Source organism: Pristiophorus japonicus, chromosome 2 (assembly GCF_044704955.1).
Source record: "Pristiophorus japonicus isolate sPriJap1 chromosome 2, sPriJap1.hap1, whole genome shotgun sequence".
In the NCBI taxonomy this organism is placed as follows: Eukaryota; Metazoa; Chordata; class Chondrichthyes; family Pristiophoridae; genus Pristiophorus; species Pristiophorus japonicus.
The window spans coordinates 232,234,598-232,256,574 of record NC_091978.1 but is presented as its reverse complement, the minus strand read 5'-3'; the positions used below and the strand labels follow the sequence as shown (position 1 = coordinate 232,256,574).

At 42.8% G+C, this 21,977-nt stretch overlaps 1 protein-coding gene across 1 annotated transcript in view; it reads right to left on the bottom strand.

Moving 5' to 3' along the window:
- Positions 1 to 21,977, bottom strand: part of wdfy3 (WD repeat and FYVE domain containing 3) — a 690,816-nt gene that overhangs the window by 266,849 nt on the left and 401,990 nt on the right. The window contains exons 30-35 of the mRNA XM_070871062.1: positions 19,605 to 19,725; positions 18,249 to 18,466; positions 15,935 to 16,125; positions 13,383 to 13,517; positions 7,565 to 7,744; positions 2,340 to 2,573 (exon numbers count right to left, since the gene is read on the bottom strand). Coding sequence (XP_070727163.1) covers positions 2,340 to 2,573; positions 7,565 to 7,744; positions 13,383 to 13,517; positions 15,935 to 16,125; positions 18,249 to 18,466; positions 19,605 to 19,725 — 1,079 coding nt within the window. The remainder of the gene's footprint in view (positions 1 to 2,339; positions 2,574 to 7,564; positions 7,745 to 13,382; positions 13,518 to 15,934; positions 16,126 to 18,248; positions 18,467 to 19,604; positions 19,726 to 21,977) is intronic.

Here is a 21,977-nt window from a genome sequence, read left to right as displayed (position 1 = left end):
ACTCTCCTGGAAACATCCTCAAAAATTCCAGAAGATTTGTCAAGCATGATTTCCCTTTTACAAGTCCATACTGACTTGGACTCATCATGTCACCTCTTTCCAAATGCGCTGCTGTGACATCCTTAATAATTGATTCCATCATTTTACCCACTACCGATGTCAGGCTGACCGGTCTATAATTCCCAGTTTTCTCTCCCTCCTTTTTTAAAGAGTGGGGTTACATTGACTACCCTCCACTCCATAGGAACTGATCCAGAGTCTAATGAATGTTGGAAAATGACAGTCAATGCATCCGCTATTTCCAAGGCCACCTCCTTAAATACTCTGAAATGCAGACCATCAGGCCCTGGGGATTTATCGGCCTTCAATCCCATCAATTTCCCCAACACAATTTCCCGACTAATAAGGATTTCCCTCAGTTCCTCCTTCTTACTAGACCCTCTGACCCCTTTTATATCCGGAAGGTTGATTGTGTCCTCCTTAGTGAATACCGAACCAAAGTACTTGTTCAATTGGTCTGCCATTTCTTTGTTCCCCATTATGACTTCCCCTGATTCTGACTGCAGGGGACTACATTTGTCTTTACTAAACCTTTTTCTCTTTACATATCTATAGAAGCTTTTGCAGTCCATTTTAATGTTCCCTGCAAGCTTCCTGTCGTACTCTATTTTCCCTGCCCTAATCAAACCCTTTGTCCTCCTCTGCGGAGTTCTAAATTTCTCCTAGTCCCTGGGTTCGTTGCTATTTCTGGCCAATTTGTATGCCACTTCCTTAGCTTTAATACTATCCCTTGATTTCCCTTGACTAGGACTAGTCCCTTACCGAAAGGGGGGAATTGTTGTTGGGTACTTTCAAAGGCGAAGCCACCTGCAGAATGTATGTCTATATATGTATAAAATGGCTGCCAGACACAAGATGGCTGCCAGGGATTCCGCAAAGCACTTGTGGTATTCAGCTAACCAAGTTGGCTAACTTCTAGATAGCTGATGACACTGCAGTTTAGCAGAATGTCTTTAAATGAACAAACCCAGCCAGGATGTCCTAGCAGAACAATGAACAAAGGAATCCCTGAAACTATGTTAAGGTAAGAAAGTCAGGCACAGGCTGAACCCAAAGACAGCAGAGATAAGGGGGGTGTGGAAAAACATCACAAGGACATAAATCAGCTCCGGCTAAACAAAAGCTGACCATGCAGCCCCTTTATGCTTGAGGGTTAATTCTAATGGCCTAAAGAAACCTGTATGTAATCTATAATCGTTACGATTGGATTGTGTCCAGCTGACATAAGTTGAGTCATTGTAGTGAACTGTTGTAAAACATATAAATATCACTGAATTTCTTTGTTCGATGGAGAGTAGTGCCTGGTGTAACCCAGAGGCTTTCTCCCCGCTGGCGTAATAAAGGACGTTTTGATGTTGGAACCGACCCAGAGTGTCAAGTGATTCTTCCTGGGAAACATTCGCGCTAACACACCCAAAACACTAATAAAAAATAGAAAAAAATACACCATATATTTTTATTAATTTAAATTAAAAGTTATTCATGTATTATTAAAAAAAAATTGATTTAAAAAAAAGTTTTTTAAAATTATGGTTTAAAATAAACTTACCGTAGTGGGAAGGGTTTTTAAACAATAAAATGTGTTTTTATAATTTTATTTTAAAAATTGTGTGTATTTTAAAACTCTTACACCTGTAAAAATAGGCCATGCACCTGTTTTTATCAGGCGCAAGAGTTTTCAGGACATTCGCTGAGCAAGATATGAGTAAATACTGCAATCTTGCTCATGCAAATGTCCTGGCTGCCAAGATACAGAGGATCTGTCAAGCTCCTGTTGGACAGAGCAGAAAAAACGGTTTTCAGCGCATGCGCATTGTGCGCTGCAAACTGGCTTTTGCGATGCTTTCCCCGGTCTGTACACACTACGTACGGCCCCTGGAGGCAGGAATTTCTGGGCCAATACTACAGCTGGGGTTGAACTAGTGTTTTTTTTAAAAATAGGTTTCGCATAACTTTCTGGCTTTTGTACTTTATGCCTTTATTTATAAAGCCCAGGACCCCATATTTTTTATTAACTGCTTTGTTAACCTGTCCGGCCACCTTCAAAGATTTGTGTACGAACACCTCCAGGTCTCTCTGTTTTTGCACCCACTTTAAAATTGTAGCATTACATACTGATTAGTACAGCTTTTTTGATCAAGTCATCTGTCCTCTTCTTCAGGCACAAAAGTTGGTGGGGATGAAAGAGTGAGATGAGTATCTAAAAATGGTTAAGAAAATAAACAAATGGAGAGAACATTTATTTACACATTTATTATTTCAGATTTATCAACACTTACCTCTAATAGCAGGTCTATCAGAGTAGTCTGTTTACTAGCAGGTGCAAGACACAGATTTTCTATCACAAGGACACGCATGAAGTCAAATACAAACTTCTTGGCAGGATGGTTGGTGAGGAAAGTTTTCGCCCCCACATTACAATATTCTGATTGACTCCTATTCATGCCCGTGTCACCTGCAAATGCCTTGAATTCTTCAGCAGGTGAGCCTACTTCATCATCAAGATCACTCACCTGAATAAAGACCATAGAGAGGTCACATCATCTTACAGTTATATGCCTTACAAGTAGGTAATAGAGTTTGCATAATGTTAATATATACTATATCTGGGTTAATGCTGATCAAATTTGGTGCAAATTTTATTCCCGCAAAGAGGTAAAAATAAAATTGAAGCAAATGAACATAATTTTAGCTCGTTCCACACTTGGTTTAAAAAGTCCCAATTATTTATTATTTGATATTTATTATTATGTGGTAACAGGGCGCATAGAAAATAATAATAGGATTGGGCAGAGTCAACGCAGATTTATGCAAGGGAAATCATGTTTGACAAATCTGTTGGGAGTTTTTTTGAGGTTGTAACTAGCAGAATAGATAAGGGTGAACCAGTGGATGCTGTGTATTTGGATTTTCAGAAGGCATTCGATAAGGTGCCGCACAAGAGGTTATTAAACAAAAGTAGGGCCCATGAGATTGGGGGTAATATACTAGCAGGGATTGAGGATTGGTTAACGGGCAGAAAACAGAGAATAGGAAAAAAAGGGTCATTTTCGGGTTAGCAGACTGTAACTAGTGGGGGACTGCTAAGATTAGTGCTTGGGCCCTTAGCTATTCACAATCAATCAATGATTTGGATGTGGGGAGCAAATGTAATATATCCAAGTTTGCTGATTATACAAAGCTAGGTGGGAGGAGGATGCAGAGAGACTTTAAGGGGATATAGACAGGCTACGTGAGTGGGCAAGAACATGGCAAGTGGAATATAATTTGGAGAAATGTGAAGTTATCCACTTTGGTAGGAAAAATAGAAAAAAATACTTTTTTCTTAAAATGGAAATTAGGAAATGTTGGTATTCAGAAGGACCTGGTTGTCCTTGTACACAAATCACAAAGTTAGATGCAGGCACAGCAAGTAATTAAGAAAGCAAATGGTATGCTGGCCTTTATTACAAGAGTATTTGAGTACAAGAGTAAATATGTCTTACTACAGTTATATAGGGCACTGGGGAGACCACACCTGGAGTATTGTATACAGTTTTGGTCTCCTTACTCAAGGAAGGATATATTTGCAATAGAGGGAGTGCATCAAAGGCTCACCAGACTGATTCCTGGGATGGGGGGATTGAGTAGACTATATTCTCTAGCGTTTAGAAGAATGAGAGGTTCTCTCATTGAAACATACAAAATTCTTATACAAGAACATAAATAGGAGCAGGAGTAGGCCATCTGGCCCAGTGAGCCTACTCCGCCATTCAGTAAGATCATGGCTGATCTGATCTTGGCCTCACCTCCACTTCCCTGCCCTCTTCCCCATAACCCTCGACTCCCTTATCGAACAGAAATATGTCGATCTCAATCTTCAATCTATTCAATGACCCAGCCTCCATAGCTCTCAGGGGTAGAGAATTCCAAAAATTCACAACCCTCAGAGAAGAAATTCTTCCTCATTTCCATTTTAGATGGATGACCCCTTATTGTGAAACTATGTCCCATAGTTCTAGATTCCCCGAGGGGAAACATCCTCTCTGCATCTACCCTGTCAAGCCCCCTCAGGATCTTATACGTTTCAATAAGATCACCTTTCAATCTTCTAAACGCCAATGAGTATAGGCCCAAACTGCTTAACCTTTCTTCATGACAATCTCTTCATCTCAGGAATAAACCTTGTGAATCTTCTCTGAACTGCCTCCAATGCAAGTATATCCCCTCCTTAAATAAGGAGACCAAAACAGTGGTGCCACTGCAGGGAGCAGCGTTTGCTGCTGCAGGAGGGCGACAGCTGATTGCAGTGCGGGCAGGTGCAGCAGGAGCGGCAAGAGTTCGTAGAGGGATGTGATCGGGGCCCAGGAGAGGCATGAGTTCAGGGCCCAGCAGAAGCGAGAGCCCACGGGCAGCACGGGCCAGCCCACACAGCGATGTGTGCGCGCACTAAATCCGTGCAGCAGAACTGGTCTCGTCGTCTTGGTTAATCCTTGCCACTGGACCAAGACCAAGCTCTGTCAAGCCCGTGTGGTGGCTAGGGTGCAACGGCCAACCCCCCCATTAAACAAATCCACGCACAGGCATCGTCCACATTTCAGGATGTAGTTCGGGATCCGGAATATCAATGAAACACCTGTGAACTCATCCGTTTTCGGCGTGGAAGCAAGTCATCCTCGTTTCGAGGACTGCCGACGATGTAGTTGTAGTAGGACTTCCCTACTTTTATACTCCATTCACCCTTGCAATAAAGGCCAATATTCAATTTGCCTTCCTAATTACTTGCTGTACCTGCATGCTAACTTTTTGTGTTTCATGTACGACGACACCCAGATCCCTCTGTACCATAGCATTTTGTAATCTCTCCCCATTTAAATAATAATTTGCTTTTTAATTTTTTTTACCAAAGTGGATAACCTCACATTTTCCCACATTATACTCTATCCGTCAAATCTTTGCCCAACACTTAGCCTATCTATATCCAATGCAGATTCTTTGCGTCCTCCTCACAATTTGCTTTCCCACCTATCTTTGTATCAGCAGCAAATTTGGCTACATTACACTCGGTCCCCTCATCCAAGTCATTAATATAGATCATAAATAGTTGAGGCCCCAGCATTGATCCCTGGGGCACCCCACTAGTTAGTTTGCCAACCTGAAAATGACCCATTTATCCCAACTCTCTCTAGTCTGCTCGATAGCCAATCCTCTATCCATGTTAATACATCACCTTCAACCCTGTGAGATCTTAGCTTGTGCAGTAACCTTTTATGTGGCACCTTATCGAATGCCTTCTGGAAATCCAAATACACCACATCTACTGGTTCCCGTTTATCCACCCTGCTCGTTACATCCTCAAAGAACTCCAGCAAATTTGTCAAACATGATTTCCCTTTCATAAAACCATGCTGACTCTGCTTGACAGCATCATGATTTTCTAAATGTTCTGCTACGACTTCCGTTATAATGGACTTCAGCATTTTCCCAATGATAGATGTTAGGCTAACTGGTCTACTTTCCTGCTTTCCATCTCCCTTCTTTCTTAAATAGGGGTGTTACATTTGCAGTTTTCCAATCCGCTGGGACCTCTCCAGAATCTCGGGGAATTTTAGATTACAACCAATGCATCCACTATCTCTGCAACCACTTCTTTTAAGACCCTAAGACGCAGGCCATCAGGTCCAGAGGATTTGTCCACCTTTAGTCCCATCAGTTTGCCTAGCACTTTTTCTCTAGTGATAGTGATTGTTTTAAGTTACCCTCCCCCAATTGCCCCGATTATCAATTACCGTGAAGACCAATACAAAATATTTGTTCAAAGTCTCTGCCATTTCCCTGTTTTCCATTATTCATTCCCCAGTCTCATACGCTCAGGGACTAAGGGCTTGACAGGGTAGATACAAGGAGGATGTTTCCCTTGGATGGGGCGTCTAGAATCAGGGATCACGGTCTCTGAATAAGGTGTCAGCTATTTAGGATAGAGTTGAGGAGAAATTTCTTCACTCAGAGGGTGGTGAATATTTGGAATTCTCTCCCCCAGAGGGCTGTGGAGGCTCAGTCATTGAGTATATTCAAGACAAATCAATAGATTTTGAGTATTAAGGGAATATGGGGACAGTTCAGGAAAATGGAGTTGAGGTGGACGATCAGCCATGATCTCATTGATTGGCTGAGCAGCTCAAGGGGCCGAACGGCCTACTCCTGCTCCAAATTCTTATGTTCTTATTTATCATAACAATCACATGCAGTGCATGATTAGAGGCAATTAAAGTTGTACATGGTAAAACAGGTCTTTCAGGCCATGACAATTTACAAACTGTGCCAGTTTGGGACAGAGAAACAATTACATAGAGAGATTATTCAGGTAGCAAAAATACACAATCAAATAATCAGACATGCAAAATCTATCATGGTGCTCAGGGAAAAGAGCATGGATACCCTAATGATGATTAGTAGCCAACCCCCTCGCCCCACACCTTACGAAATCATAAGTACTCAGTTAATCACCAGGAAACTTAAATTAAATAATTCAAGTAAGCAATTGAATGGGAGTGGGGGAAAATGTCATTTATAACAGTACTACATTCGTGAATAATGCATTCAAAGCTTTTATCGTGATTTTTATAATGCACATCATAGAATCATTGAAATGAACAGCATAGGAGGCCATTTGGCCCATCGTGTCTGTGCCGGCCAAAAAAGAGCTATACAGCCAAAACCTACTTTCCAGCTCTTGGCCCATAGCCCTGTAGGTTAAGGCACTTCATGTGCATATCCAAGTACTTTTTAAATGTGATGAGGGTTTCTGCCTCTACCACTCTTTCAGGCAGTGAAGCGAGTTCCAGATCCCCACCACCCTATGGGTCAAAACAGTTCTCCTCAAATCCCCTCTAATCCTTCTAACAATTATTGTAAATCTATGCCCCTGGTTATTGACTTCTCTGCTAAGGGAAATAGGTCTTTCCTATCCACTCTGTCTGGGTCCCTCATAATTTTATACACCTCAATTAAGCTTCCCCCTCAGCTTCCTCGGCTCCAAAGAAAACTGCCCCTTTCTATCCAATCTATCGTCATAATTAAAATTCTCTAGCCTTGGCAACATCCTTGTAAATCTCTTCTGCACCCTCTCTAATGCAATCACATCTTTCCTGTAATGTGGTGACCAGAATTGTACGCAGTACTCTAGCTGTGGCCTAACTAATGTTTTATAGTGTTTTAGAACATAAACAAAATATATTCTCTCTCTTGGCCACTGGATTAACTGACATCTTAATGGGGATAGTTACCCTGATTCAAAGTGCTTCCCTCTCCCAGATAAGTTTAACAACTCTGACTTTCCCTCTTGCCAAGCAAATGGCCTCGCCCATATTTGGTTCTTCCTCCCTGCATCCTGCTAACAGGTCCAATTTGAGGGTAATCAGAAAAATTAAAAGTGGCAAATCAAAAGTAAAAAAACAAGGTCACTGTCTATATTTATTTCACTTCGTAAAATGTTATGACAATAACCACATTGTTTAACACGCACCATTTCTGAATATGGCCTGATGTTAAAGGGAAAGGCTGTCGCTGCAAATGCACAAAGAAATTCTGGGCTTGTCCAAAGAGGAGTTAGATCCGGAACATTGTGATATAAGTAACGGAAAAACTGCATCAAAGTGACTGGGTATTCTCTAAGCCAGGAGCCTTCCTCTTCAGACTGCCAGGGCTGTAGGAAGAAATAAAATATTCAGTACACAAGTAAGCCCTTAATATTTAAATTCTTAATTTTACTCAAAATGCTTCTCTTACCAAACATGCCTCTATTTTTCAATCTTGGTGTAGTTTAGATTAGAATGGTTTTTGGTAGGTTTCAGACCGATTCAAATGGAAATGTGCTGTTTGCACTTAATTTTCTGAGGCTAGCTCATTTTTCATTACTTACGGTGTATACCTGGGCAATTGCAAGTAGCATACCAGCAGTGGGACCAGAATTAAAGAGGAATGTTAGAATAGGGTCACAAAATGTGTGATAGCTTCAGAAGACAATCAACCCATTGACAGCCTTTACCAAGACAGAAGGAGCAGGGACAAAAAGGCGACGGGCAGAATCAAAGCAAAAGGAAACGCCAGCTCCAGGCTATAGTGACTGAGCAAAGAACCCAACAGCTATTTAATGGGTTTTTGAAGTGGAGGTGGTGCTACATGAGGGAGGTTGGTCTAGAAATGTGGTTGCCATCGAAAAAGGGCATGGGGATTGCATTGCGCTAGCAACCCGTGCCCGTTCACAGGACTGCAAGCAGCATGCAAACTTTGTACTGCCTGCTCATTTCCATGATTGTGGTATTCAGCTCAGTGCTGAATGTGCTGCTAAGTGGCTGAATGCTCAGCAGGAGGCCTAAGTTTGTGCAAGGCTAGCACCAGATAAAGTTAGCCTGCACTTCTTAAAGGGGCGGTGCGCCTTTGCAGCAGTGCAAAAAAAATTAATTACTGATGGTACAGTAGGGATGAAAGCAAGCAAAGTTCTCCAATGCAACACTGGAGGCCTTGGTGCAGGTCAATAGGAAGAGAGGTGTCCTCTTTCTACAGGCGGCCAAGAGGCCCTCCAGGCACCAGACCAAAGTACAGTAGGAGCAGATAGCTACTGTGGTGAATGCCAGCAGTGTAGCCACGAGGATGTGGACACAGGGCAGGAAAAAGTTTAGTGACCTCTCATGAGTTGTCAAGGTCAGTGAATTCATCTTCAAATGCCATATCCCACAAACTGCACCAGTAGCCTCACGCACTGCTCACGCCACACCTCCATCACTCACCAACCAACAATCTCTATCAATCATAGCTCCATCTTACCCTCACACACTTACCCCTGTTGCATGCCTCACACCCACATCTCACAGCTTGCACACACACTCAGCTATTCAACATGACAAGCACACCCAAATACACTGCACCACAGTCACGAACACATTTCCTTTTCTCTTGCAGGAAAAGGTGGTGTATAACTGGCGCCAGCATCACCTTGGAGGAGACAGTGCTGGCCATTCTTGGGAGTGGCGTTGCTGAGCCTGTGGCCAGCAGCAGGGTTGAAAGAGTACAAGATGCCAGTATCCTCATACATTATCCTCCTTCGCACTTCCTACTTCCACATCATCACAGAATATCTTCTGATTTACAAGCTGCACATGGTTTAAGCATGCCCTGCTTGCTTTCCCCCTCCTCCTCTCACCACAACCCTACCCTTGTGCCTTTCTCATTTCAGAGACCCAAGAAATCCAACCTGCCCAGCCAGTGGTTGTAGAAGAAAAAACACCATCACTCCATCGGACATGCAGCCACCAGCTCAGATACTGGCACTGAGTTTAGAGGGTAGCTTAGAGGCAGGGTCATCATGTAGTCAGTCACTGGGCAAGAGTAGGCTGCAGCCAGGACAGGGGGAAAGAGTAGCACAGGTACCAGCTCGTAGAAGGATGAGGTCGCACACAAGTTCTGCTGCAGAGGACTCAGATGAGGCCTTTGATGGGGTGCTTGGTGCATTGGTAGAGCTGCAAGAAAGCCCAAGTGAAATGTCAAGGAGAATGGAGAAGTCCATCTCCAGCCTTGCACAGAGCTTTTGACAAAGCTTAGAACCCATCCTTTCCAGCATGGAAGGGGTGGGCAGATCCATTAGCACAATTGTGGATTTAACATCATGCAGCGTCTGATGGCTCAGCTTCCATTAAAGCACAAGCCACCCTTTCGTCTGAGTGCTGCAGTGGAAGCTCAGACTGAAGTCATGCAAGCTCAGTCTGCTCTCATGCAGGCTCAGTTTGAAGCAAGCCATTGCAAGCTCAGACTGCTGCCATCGTGGCTGGGTTTACCAGTGTGCAAAGGGACTTGCAGGGTATTACAGCATTCCAGCCATCTGTCCTCCAACAGGGGAGTGGCAGTGGCTCCAGGGAGGACAAATCTGGCTGCCCTCTCTCACGATTACAGCATTTGCCCTTCCACCACTGCCACTCTGCCAGTGGCCTTGCTGTTGCCCGTCGGCCAGTCAGCCCAGATTGCTGCTCCCCATTTCAAGGTGGTGCAGTCCGCAGCCAGAGGTGCTTGAGGTCATCCTGCAAGGTCATCTGCAGTCTCCCCCACTGAAAGTCAGCAGCCTTTCACCAACCATGCTGCAGCCACTGGGGTAGCAATTCATAGGAGCAGTCGGACAGACAAAGGCACACTGAAGACAGGCAACTAAGGGAATGCACAAGGGTGATTAGTTGACTTCGTTAGGTTACATTGGATGGATTGATAGATAAAGTTGGATTGGAATGTTTCTTTTGTGGTGGTTTTAATTTCAGCATTGTGGCCAAGAGGATGCTGTAATGGTCAAAAGCAGAGGGAAGGTTATGTGTTGGACTATTGTTGAATGGGTAATTGGGGTTGTCTTCACTCAGATGCAGTCGAATGAGTCAATCACTGACAACCCAGGAAGAAAGGGGTTTGTCTGGGTTGCCTCCTCCCTTCCACTTCCTCCTCCTTAGCTGGTAGCTGTATGCCTGGTGGCAAGGGCTGTGTCCTCATGATGACACGGTTGTGGAGTATGCAGCAAACTACAACAAATCTTAGGGACATATTCTGTTGAGTACTGCAGGGCTCCTCCAAAGAGGCCAGGCAACGGAAACGTTGTTTAAGGATGCCAATGGTCTGCTCAATCATATTGTGTGTGGCTCTCATTATATGCATGCTGCCCACATGCAGTTGAGTTGCGGAGCGGCGTGATGAGCCAGGTGGTCAGCGAATATCCCTTGTTGCCCAGTAGCCACCCTCTGGTTTGTCATGGTGGCTCAAAGACTGAGGGAACAGCGGACTGGCACAAAATGAAAGCATCATGACTGCTGACAGGATATCAGGCATTCACCATGATGTGCTGAGCATGGGCACACATCAACTGCAGAGAGAGTGGTAACCTTTGCGGTTGAGGTACATCTCAGCATTTAGATAAAGTGCACACAAAGCCACGTGCGGACAGTCGATGCCACTCTGCACCATGGGGAAGCCCGCTATCCTGGCAAAGCAACGTGCAGGCTCCGCCTGCTTCTCTCTGATCAGACAGAAGACAATGAAGTCCCCTCTCCTGGCATAAAGAGCATCTGTCACTTCTATTATGCAGCAGTGGCAGTGGACGGCAAACTGGGAGATGTTACAGATGTTGCCTGCTCCAGCCTGGAAATATCCTGATGCAAAGAAATTCGGGGTCACGTTCACCTTCACAGCCACAGGCAGCGCTGTTCTTGGCCTGGAGTGAGGCTGCGTCTGGTTACAAGAGGTGGCAGAGTTCAGTAAGCATCTCCTTTGTAATGCGCAGCCGCCTCACACACAGCTTCTGGCTCAGGTTAAGGCAAGAGAATTGCACTCGGAAGACCCTAGGTGGGTAAGGCCTCCTGCTGAGAGCCCTTCTCCACCTCCTCCTTCTCCTCTTCCTCCTCTGACTGTGAGCAGCTTGTCCTCCTCTTCTCTCCCTCTGCTTCATCTCAGTGTCATGCTGTAGGCCAAGAGGGATGCCGCAGCCTAGAGCACCCATGACTGGGAGCAAGTGGGCTGACCAGAACCCTTGAAGACAGAAGCAAGGCCTTCTCCACTTGCAATACCATTCCCTGTCACTTCACCAACTTTAAACAACTCTAGAAAGCTCCAAACACTTCCACAAACTTACACAGAGCCATTAGAAATTAATCAGCAACTGACCAGAGAGTGGTTGATGATCCCTTTAATTATTGCTGGTACGGGATCCTTGTAGCTGCTGAACGCATGCTCAGCTGTGCGAGGTTTACACACTTCCATATTGGAGGATGAAAATGGCAGTGCCAGTGTCAAATCCACGTTACACATTGATTGACATCACGATCTGCCTATGCTACATACTTCCAGTGCACACTCGCAGTGCTGACGCTAACGCCCTCACCAAGATGGCATCCGGCGCAGCTCATACCAGAATTGTGCACGCACGGCTCATGACGGCATTTTCAACCCAAAACGACACCCGTAGCACCCAAACAACGGACACTACGCAATCAAATTTATAGCCTGCTGTCTTTTGTGCCACTCCATGCAGCATGCTTATAAGGAGAAGGGGCAAGTTTTATGCTGTAGCTGACTGTTACTGCTACAGCCTTATGTTGCATGATAGTTGCAGGTATCCTGGCAGCAGATGGAATGGCTCGACATCTGACTCTTTGCTGATTCAGAATCTGTGAAGACAGTGCCCCATTGACACTGTCAGATAAGTGCAGCAGGGCTTGCAGATAGAATTGGTGGCATCTTGGTGAGTGCAGCCACTAGGGATAGTGGCCATTGATGAAAGTGCTTCTGAGGCAGTACGGCTGGTCAGCCATTCATATCTCTTAGTGGTGCCATTGGGTCTGCTATCCAAATTTCCTTGAAAAGAGCAGCCTCCAAGGGAGCTCAGGCCGTCTGTTTCTACAGATGCAGATGCAGGTGAGCACAGAGCACCTTGTATGAAGCCTAACCTGCCTGGCATAGGTCGATAAATCTTCCTCTTCCAAACACCTCAGATCGGGGAATTTCTATTGGAAGACACATTAATGGCAAAAAAATGAAAATTTTTCACAAAGGCTCATGAGAACCCCAGTGTCTGCAGGGGGAAAAAAAAGTCGAAATATTAGTAAATATATTTACCTGGGCTCTTTAAATCAGCTCCTGTTACAGCCGAGTCCCTAGTAATTCTGGTGCCCCTTTCAAATGTGCATATGTTAGAAACGATGCCCTCCATAACTGATTAGGAGCGTGCGTGCAGGCCAGACACTACCAAATGAACATGTACCTTAAGGATACTCATCCCTACCCCTCAGAAACAAAGCCACAATGTAAAATGGGTGGTGGTCTGGTGGAAAATAAGCCCAACCCATTTCAGCTATCTGATTTACACCATTAAAATGGGCAGCCAGCAACAGAAAATCTAGGCTAATGTTACTAGATTAATATAGATTTTAGTCTAAATATCAGATAATACAACATTCTGAACCATATAATGCATTTCAGAACCTTACTTAGTGAACATACATTGTAATTAATGAAACCATTTTTGACTTCAAACTTATTGATGCTTCCTAATGCAAATGGTGGAAGCTACAACTGTGTATTTTGTGTTAGGGATCTACATCAATCAGACTGAAGTGAGATTGTTTACTGAAGTGAGGATAACTCTGTCTATGGATGAAACAAAGTTTAGGATTAGTGTTGAGACAGACTAGGCTGAGGTACTGAGCACATATCTTCAAAATCACATAAAATGATCAAAGCTTAAAGGTTAATATCACTTAATTGTATCTAAGTCTTCTTGTGATTAGTAAATTGGATTTGTTTTTTTGCATACTTACAAGATTGAGCATACTCCTCAGCATTCCCAACAATAAAAATGCAGATTCTGAGCATACAGTGTGAATAGATGCAACCACTGTCCCACTTGAAGCAGGAACCCCAAAGATAAATGTCCAGATGGAATCCAGATCAAACTGTATTAAGAAAGCACATGCTAATATATTTAGTTACCATCTCTAACACTGGCTTTTTAAATCTATGATTAAGTGTGATGGTATTGAGCATTAAAATTATTTCATTATTTTTCAAGTAAAGGCATTATTCACAGACTGCTTTGATCTCAAGTGCCAATGGTAGGGAACTAACTTCAGAGCCTGGGAAGCTGTCAATTTTATAGAGACCAATGGGCTTAATACTGATGTGCATTCATTTCACTGATCTATACACAAATTTAAATTTAGCTCTGTGACAAATTATTGAAGTACAGGGAATTATTCGCCATCTTGTGCAATGATGGACATGGAGATTCAACACTGCCTCCAGTGTGCCAGCACAGCCTTTGGCTGCCTGAGGAAAAGAGTGTTCGAAGACCAGGCCCTCAAATCTACCACCAAGCTCATGGGCTGTAGTAATACCCGCTCTCCTGTATGGCTCAGAGACATGGACCACATACAGTAGACACCTCAAGTCGCTGGAGAAATACCACCAATGATGCCTCCGCAAATCCCCTAGGAGGACAGACGCACCAACATTAGTGTCCTCGTCCAGGCCAACATCCCCAGCATTGAAGCACTGGCCACACTTGATCAGCTCTGCTGGGCAGGCCACATTGTCCACATGCCAGACAAGAGACTCCCCAAAGCAAGCGCTCTACTCGGAACTCCTTCATGGCAAACGAGCCAAAGGCGGGCAGAGGAAAGGTTACAAGGACACCCTCAAAGCCTCCCTGATAAAGTGCAACATCCCCACTGACACCTGGGAGTCTCTGGCCAAAGACCACTCTAAGTGGAGGAAGTGCATCTGGGAGGGCGCTGAACGCCTCGCGTATCATCGCCGAGTGCATGCAGAAAACAAGCGCAGGCAGCGGAAAGAATGTGCGGCAAACCTGTCCCACTCTCAACGACTGTCTGTTCCACCTGTAGCAGGGACTGTGGCTCTCATATTGGACTGTTCAGCCACCTAAGGACTCATTCTAAGAGTGGAAGCAAGTCTTCCTCGATTCCGAGGGACTGCCTATGATGATGATGGACACTAGAATTTAGCTTTTTATATTGCATTTTTATTAATAAAAGTATTATCCATGCTGTTTTGTAAAGGGAACGAGTTGGCTTACCATGTTTTATTTAGCTAAGACAGTGACATTGGCAGTAGGAAAAGTGGTTGTAGCCACTTCTACCTAAATCTAAAGGATGATACGGCACATTACCCGCTCAGCAAATAAACAGATAGAGTGAGAAAGTCATGCAATTTCCAGTGGAGGTGCTTGTTCAACCTGCAATCATATCTGAAATATTTCTCAGAATTCCAGCAGTTTCTTCAGGAAATACTTTATTTGCTAGTCCAAATAGTTCTGACAAAACAGCACCAGCTGACTGACCCTAACCTGCTTTTTCTTGATTATCTATCGAACATGTGAAATCAACACTAAAATGCATTCGGACTCTTATGAAGGAGACAAAATAATAGATCTAATATACCATTTATAGTACTGATATAACTTGAAGGAAATAAATATTTTTTTCCCCTTTGATTTCAAGGATATACTAGCAGCTCTCAAACTGACTTTTGTCTGCTCCACCATTCTTGGTCTGCTCCACCCTGCCACTACCTATGTGATCCCTCTTTGCAGCTTGCTCTCTCAAGTTGTTAATTTTTCTTCTGTTGGTTTCAAAGATTTGAACTTCCTAGGTCTGGAAGATTCATAAGGCTTCTTACTAATTGGTGGGAAAAAAGCTGGCCCTCATTGATCTAAATTCGCCAATGAGAAATAAGTTTGTTTTAATCTTCCAGACTCACAATGTTCAAAATGCTACATAGAAGAAACTTTATTAGCAGCAAAACAGGTTTCTAAAGGCTTTTAATGTTAAATGTGTAGATCTTGAAACAATGAAAGTCACTTGTGTTCCTGCAGCTTATTGGATAAAAGTCTAGTAACCCAGGTCACCTAATGCAGATGCCAGATAAAATTAGGATGTCACTGCTTACCCACCGTTAAAGCTACATCATAAATAAGATGTACAAGTTTCTATCTAAGCGTTAAAATTAAACAGCTAATCTATTAAATACTGCCAGTTAAATGCAGCAGTAGCATTTAATTATTTTGGATTGAAGATTCATTTGCCATTTCCTATTCCATTTGGTTGCCATGTAAAATCATTTTCATCCTTTAAGCTAAACCGGTTTGTTAAATGAAGTCTTATATTTGCTCAAGTTGCAGATCTCTCCCCATTCCATCATTTTCAAGGAAAAGATGGAATGGGAAATACATATTATTCCAAGCTAACTAGTTACACCCTTTAACACATCCATAGCATTTTTAATGGATGAACAGAATGGGTCCCAAAAATTATAAAGAAAACATAAAAAGGTTAAAATGATATGGATTATATACCTGCAGGTTTTCTGGCAGTTCAGTAACTGGCTGCTGGAGGAAAAGGGCCATCAACAGAAAATATAGTTCAGGCACATTGGTATGTTTGGGTAAGAATGACTGGAGAAGAGAGAAACCAGGGACATGGCAAGCATCGCGGTTTATTTCACGCAATGTTGATCTACCACCAGCAAATCTGCCAACATTGAAACCTGAAAAGAGAAGTTACAAATACATAAAAATCAGTGGCTTTTTTTTCTGGTACAAGTTAATTTATAATGTAAAATTATCTGAGGGAAGCATACTGCTCAGTACTTCATGACTTCGCAGCAGCGATTAGGAAATTCAAAATGTCGTAAATCACAACTGTAAATTTTCATCATAACATGGTACGCAGCTCCAGCCACATTCAGCCTGAAGCATGACCACAGTTTTCAACAAATTTTAGATGTTGGTTACTGCAGTATATTGAGCAATTCCTTTTCTAGAGTGGGTTCCTAACTGTTGGTAGCCAGACCTCTGTCCAACTGATGTAGAACCAGCTGGTCTCCTGCAACTTTCACTAATCAGCTTAAGAATTGCATTAACAAAGATCTTGGAGCAGACAGCCAGCACACTTTCAACTACAGGACATGCATACCTCAAGTTTAGTATTCAACGGTAAAAATATCAGCCAACTGAAACTGATCTTCTTTCACTTTCACATAGTATATTCCAATTGCATTAGATGAATCTTTTATATACATCTAAATACTTAAAATACTCTTACACTTAGTTGAATCAGACAAATGTCTTCCTCTGGTCACATAGGGCTTCTACACCTAACTTGAAGCAGTATTCCTTTCTTAAAACTGACGGATGCATGAAGAATTGCTACTGATTTCTATATTTAGAAAAAAACCTTGCATTTATATAGCGCCTTTCACACTCTCAGGACATCCCAAAATGCTTCACAGGCAATTAATTATTTTTGAAGTTTACTCACTGTTGTGTTGTAGAGAAAGAGGAATTTGCTCTTAGCAAGGCCCACAAATAGCAATGAGAAAAACGTTAATCTGGTTTTGGTGGTGTTGAGGGATAAATGTTGGTCAGGAACACACAGCAGTCTGGAAGTCCTGCGCAGGTCGTTCACTGACTTTTCAATGGAAATAACCGTGCATGTGCGAAAATTTGAATGGGCCGCGCAGCCACTTAGAAGGACCACGCACAATTAAAAAAAAAATAAACAGGGAACATTGGTCAGGACACCAGGAGAAATAGCCTGCTCTTCTACAAAAAGTGCCATGGGATCTTTTACTTCTGCCTAAATAGTCAGATAGGACTCTTGGTTTAATGTGTCATCCGAAAGATGAAAGATGACACTTCTGGCATTGCAGCACCCCCTCAGTTCTATAGTGAAATGCCAGATTAGATTATGTACTCAAACAGAATGCTTCTGCGACTCTAATCATTCCAAATCTAAATTGTTTTTCCTGTGTGTATAAAATTTAAGGTGAATGTGGAAAAAAAGGTATAATTTTAAGGTTACAATTCACTCTTTTTTGCCACAATGTTGAAATGCAAATTTAAAACATTTTTACTTTCTATTGTGTATGAAGTGTGTAGTTTTTCCCAATTATTTTACTGTAAGAAAGATAATACTAATTTATTATCTTATCTACTGGTATATGTATTATATTGCAAACTCCTTAATCAGGACCAATCTGAGGTCTGGTACATAATTGCAAAGTATTCCAACTCGTCGGAACATATCACTGTACCTACTGTGAATGTTATCTAGTTTAGAATGTCAGTTTTTGTGACAAAACGGGGTTCTAAATATTCAGGAGACTTGTTTATACAGCAGTAAATCATTTGTTTTTTTAAGGTGGTGGTGGTCGCTGGCATGGCCAGCATTTATTATTCATCTCTAGATACAATTTTTAAAAAGAGTTAAGAGTCAGGCTGTTAAGAGTCAACCATATTAGTGTGGGACTAGAGTTACACAGGGATAAGAAATACAGCTTTCTTTAGTGAACCAGTGGATTTTTACAAAAATTAATGCAGCCCTATGGTCACTTTTATTGATAGCAGCTTTTTATTCCAGAATTTTGTTTTAATAAATCGAATTCAAATTCTCAAGCTGCTATAATGGGATTTGAACTTGCATTATCTGGATTAATTGTTAAAGCCTTTGGATTACTAGTTCAGTAACATAACCAATACACTATGGAAATGTACACTTGATTCCTACAAGAGAAACTGCACACTAAATATAATATATTCTATGTAATTCAGAAAGCAAACAGGCAATATTCCAGATGTACACCTTGTAACAGAAAGATTTCACACATACCTAATACAGTGCCAATTTTATTTGTGAGAACAGAGTCAGTCTGGTCGAGCCAGCCTCCTCCAGAAAGCCCTTCTTTAAACTTGGCAAGGATTGACTGGTTGCTCAACAGTACAACAAGAATTCTCATTGCTGCGGTGACAGTAGTGGGATGTAAATGCTCTTCCATGAACATCAGAAGCCAGTCAAAACCCCAAATCTTCACCAATTCTTCACATGCTCTGTGTTTTGATGTCGTGGTGTATTTTGAAAGGAATACAAGAAAAAATTACAAAGTAAGCTAAAATCTCCAACTTGAAGAGTGCAGAAATTGAGTAAAAATCTGATTTAATTAAAAAGTGATAGAAGTCCAGTTGTATGTACAGCATTTAGATTTAAACTTTAAAACAATATTAAAATTACTCAGCTATGCACCTTGAACTCTGGTGAAGAATGGGTGGCCAGCTGCAAACACAATAACCAGAATTTCTCTGTGATAAGCAGGTTGCAGGTATTTACATGCACCTGGAGGTGAAATTTCTGCTGATGCCACACGCGACAGCCCAGTCAAGATAAGTAACTAGCTGTCTGGGGGAAGCCGAGAGTAAAACTTGGCAGTGGCGGAGACCTGAACTCGGGTTTTGTGGAGCAAAAACACATCATACCACTTATTTAATAAAGGAGTATGGATCCATAATGTTATTTACTTCAATGCTAAAGATCATTAAATTGAATAAAGATATGAACTAAAAATAGTGCTTGAATGTTCCAAAAAGACCAGTAGAAATTCTTGAAAGATGATGTATAGTAAAATTTTTCCTCAAATTTGAAATTTTCACTGCTACTTAATTCCACCCACAGAGATATCACAACTTTAAATGCGTCATTTGTACTTGGCATGCAGTACAATGGCAACAAAATTAGACTGAGGATTGTATACAGCACAGAAATACAAGACATGACTTGGTTTTAGAAAGGTAATGTCAAATAAATTTTACACCTGTAATTCCGAATTCATGCTGATGCGGTTCATTTACAACTGCATAATACATAATTTTTTCACTAATTCATTGAATTTTCCAATTTTCTTTACTTTTCTGAGAATATGTCATGCTATCACCCCTGCATAATCACAAACTGAATCAACAATTTACATTTCTCTATTCTTTGCACTACTGTTAATAAACTAATTATTTATACAGTATATATGTGCCATACCCTTCAGCCACTGGTGCTGTAACCTTTACCAGGTGGCAATGCACAGTATCTGGGTTCACACGTTACCCGTGTTATATTGTAAATACCCTGAACGGCATTGGACAAATAACTCAGGAATCACAGCAAACTACACAACTTTCACGTGCTTCAAGCAATACTTACTGCAGATTAACACTGTTTTTTTCTTTTGAAGTATACAGTAGCTTTAGCAAAATATCCAAGAGTCTGTTTCTCAGTAGAATGATATTAGCTGAAACAAGGCATCCAAAATCATCTTCTACACCTGTTAAAACATGCGAAAGAGAATTGTTCAAAACTGAGCTGTAGGGTTGCCTTTTAATAAACATTATATTTACATACTGGCAGAGGCTTGAAAGGATCGACTAGCTAACTACCATTTCTATACCTGTAATAGTTTCAAATAACATTAAGAAGGAACTCTTACCTTAATGAATGGTCAAAGTTAGGTTTGATGTTGCTCGTTCTTAATCATTTTAAAAAGTTACAAAAGGAAGACAGTGATGGGACAGGCCTACAACAGAAAATACCGTATGGGCAAGAGTAAAAGAGAATTAGGAGGTAGGGAAAAAACAGAAGACAAGGGAAAGAGCGAGAGAATGAGGGACGAAAAAGAGAAAGGCAAGATAAGGAATGAAGTTTTTGCTTTATTACTGATGACATAATCAAGGCAAGGGATCATAGATTGGGGAACAGAACTGTTATGTCTCATATAAAATAATGTGACTGAGTACTGTAGACTTGAGTAAGTGTGACCTTGGTCTCTTTATTCTGACTCCAGAGTGCTGGCACAGCATGGGAGGCCTGAGTATATGCAGTGCTCCCAAGGGATGCTGGATCCCTTGGGACTCCAAAAGATGCATCCTCTGGTGGCAGTCGAATGCTGGTTACAAGGTGTTGCATACATAACATCACTTCCCCCTCCCCCGCCAAAGTCAATGGTACACTTATTTGTAGGGTGAGACGATCTGGGGCTTTCCGCTCCCGAGTCGATCGTCTCGGTACAAACACAGGTACAGATGAGTTGGTTGGGCCTTCGCTGGGCTGCTGCACAGCTGGCCTTACTGGGCTGCTGGGGATGATGGGTTCAGCTTTGTGGTCAACCGTGATGTTGGTTGCCACCTGTGTGTGTATCGGAGGGTCGAAGTTGGTGATGTCCTCTTCAGGTTGCTCGTGGCTGTCTGTGAATCACAGTTTGGTTTGGTCCAAATGCTTTCTGCAAGTCAGTCCATTTGCAAGTTTAACCTCAAACACCCTACTCCTTTCTTTGGTTACGACAGAGCCAGCAAGTCATTTGGGACCATGTCCATAGCTGAGTACAAATACAGGGTCATTGACTTCAATATCGCGTGACAAATTTGCACAATCATGATACATGCTTTGTTGATGCTGCCTGCTCTCGACATGATCATGGAGATCAGGGTGGACTAGAGAGAGCCTTGTTTTGAGTGCCCTTTTCATGAGCAGTTCGGCAGGGGGAACTCCGGTGAGCAAGTGGGGTCTTGTGCGGTAGCTGAGCAGGACTCAGGACAGGCGGGTCTGCAGGGAGCCTTCCGACAAGCGTTTCAAGCTTTGCTTGATGGTTTGGACTGCCCATTCTGCCTGGCCATTAGATGCGGGCTTGAACTGGGCAGATGTGATGTGCTTGATTCCATTGTGGGTCATGAATTCCTTGAATTCAGCGCTTGTGAAGCACGGCCCATTGTCACTGACAAGGACATCAGGCAGGCCGTGCGTGGCAAACGTGGCTCATAGGCTTTCGATGGTGGCAGTGGACGAGCTTACGGACATTATTACACACTCAATCCATTTTGAATAAGCATCCACAACAACCAACAACATTTTGCCTCGAAACGGACCAGTGAACTCAACGTGGATCCTAGACCACGATTTGGAGGGCCATGACCACAAACTTAGCGGTGCCTCCCTGGGTGCATTGCTCCGTTGAAAGCAAGTGTTGCATTGGCGCATGCAAGACTCCAAATCTGAGTCGATGCTGGGCCACCACACATGGGATGTGGCTGTCGTTTTCATCATTACTATGCCTGGGTGGGTACTGTGTAGGTCACGTATGAACGTTTCCCTGCCTTTCTTAGACCAAACCACACGATTACCCCACAAAAGACAGTCCGCCTGTATGGACATTTCGTCTTTGCGCCGCTGGAACGGCTTGATCTCTTCATGCATCTCCGCTGGGATGCTGGACCAGCTCCCATGAAGGACGCAGTTTTTTTTTTTGCAAGGGACAGTAAAGGGTCCTGGCTGGTCCAGGTCCTGATCTGGCGGACGTAACGGGTGACACTTCGTTTTCAAATGCATCCATCACCAAGAGCAAGTCTGCAGGCTGTGCCATTTCCACCCCGGTGGTGGGCAATGGTAGCCAACAGAGCATCAACGCAGTTCTCTGTGCCTGGCCTGTAGCAAATTACATAGTTATATGCAGACAGCGTGAGCGCCCATCTTTGGATGCGAGCAGAGGCATTGATTTTAATATCTTTGCTCTGAGAATAGTGATAC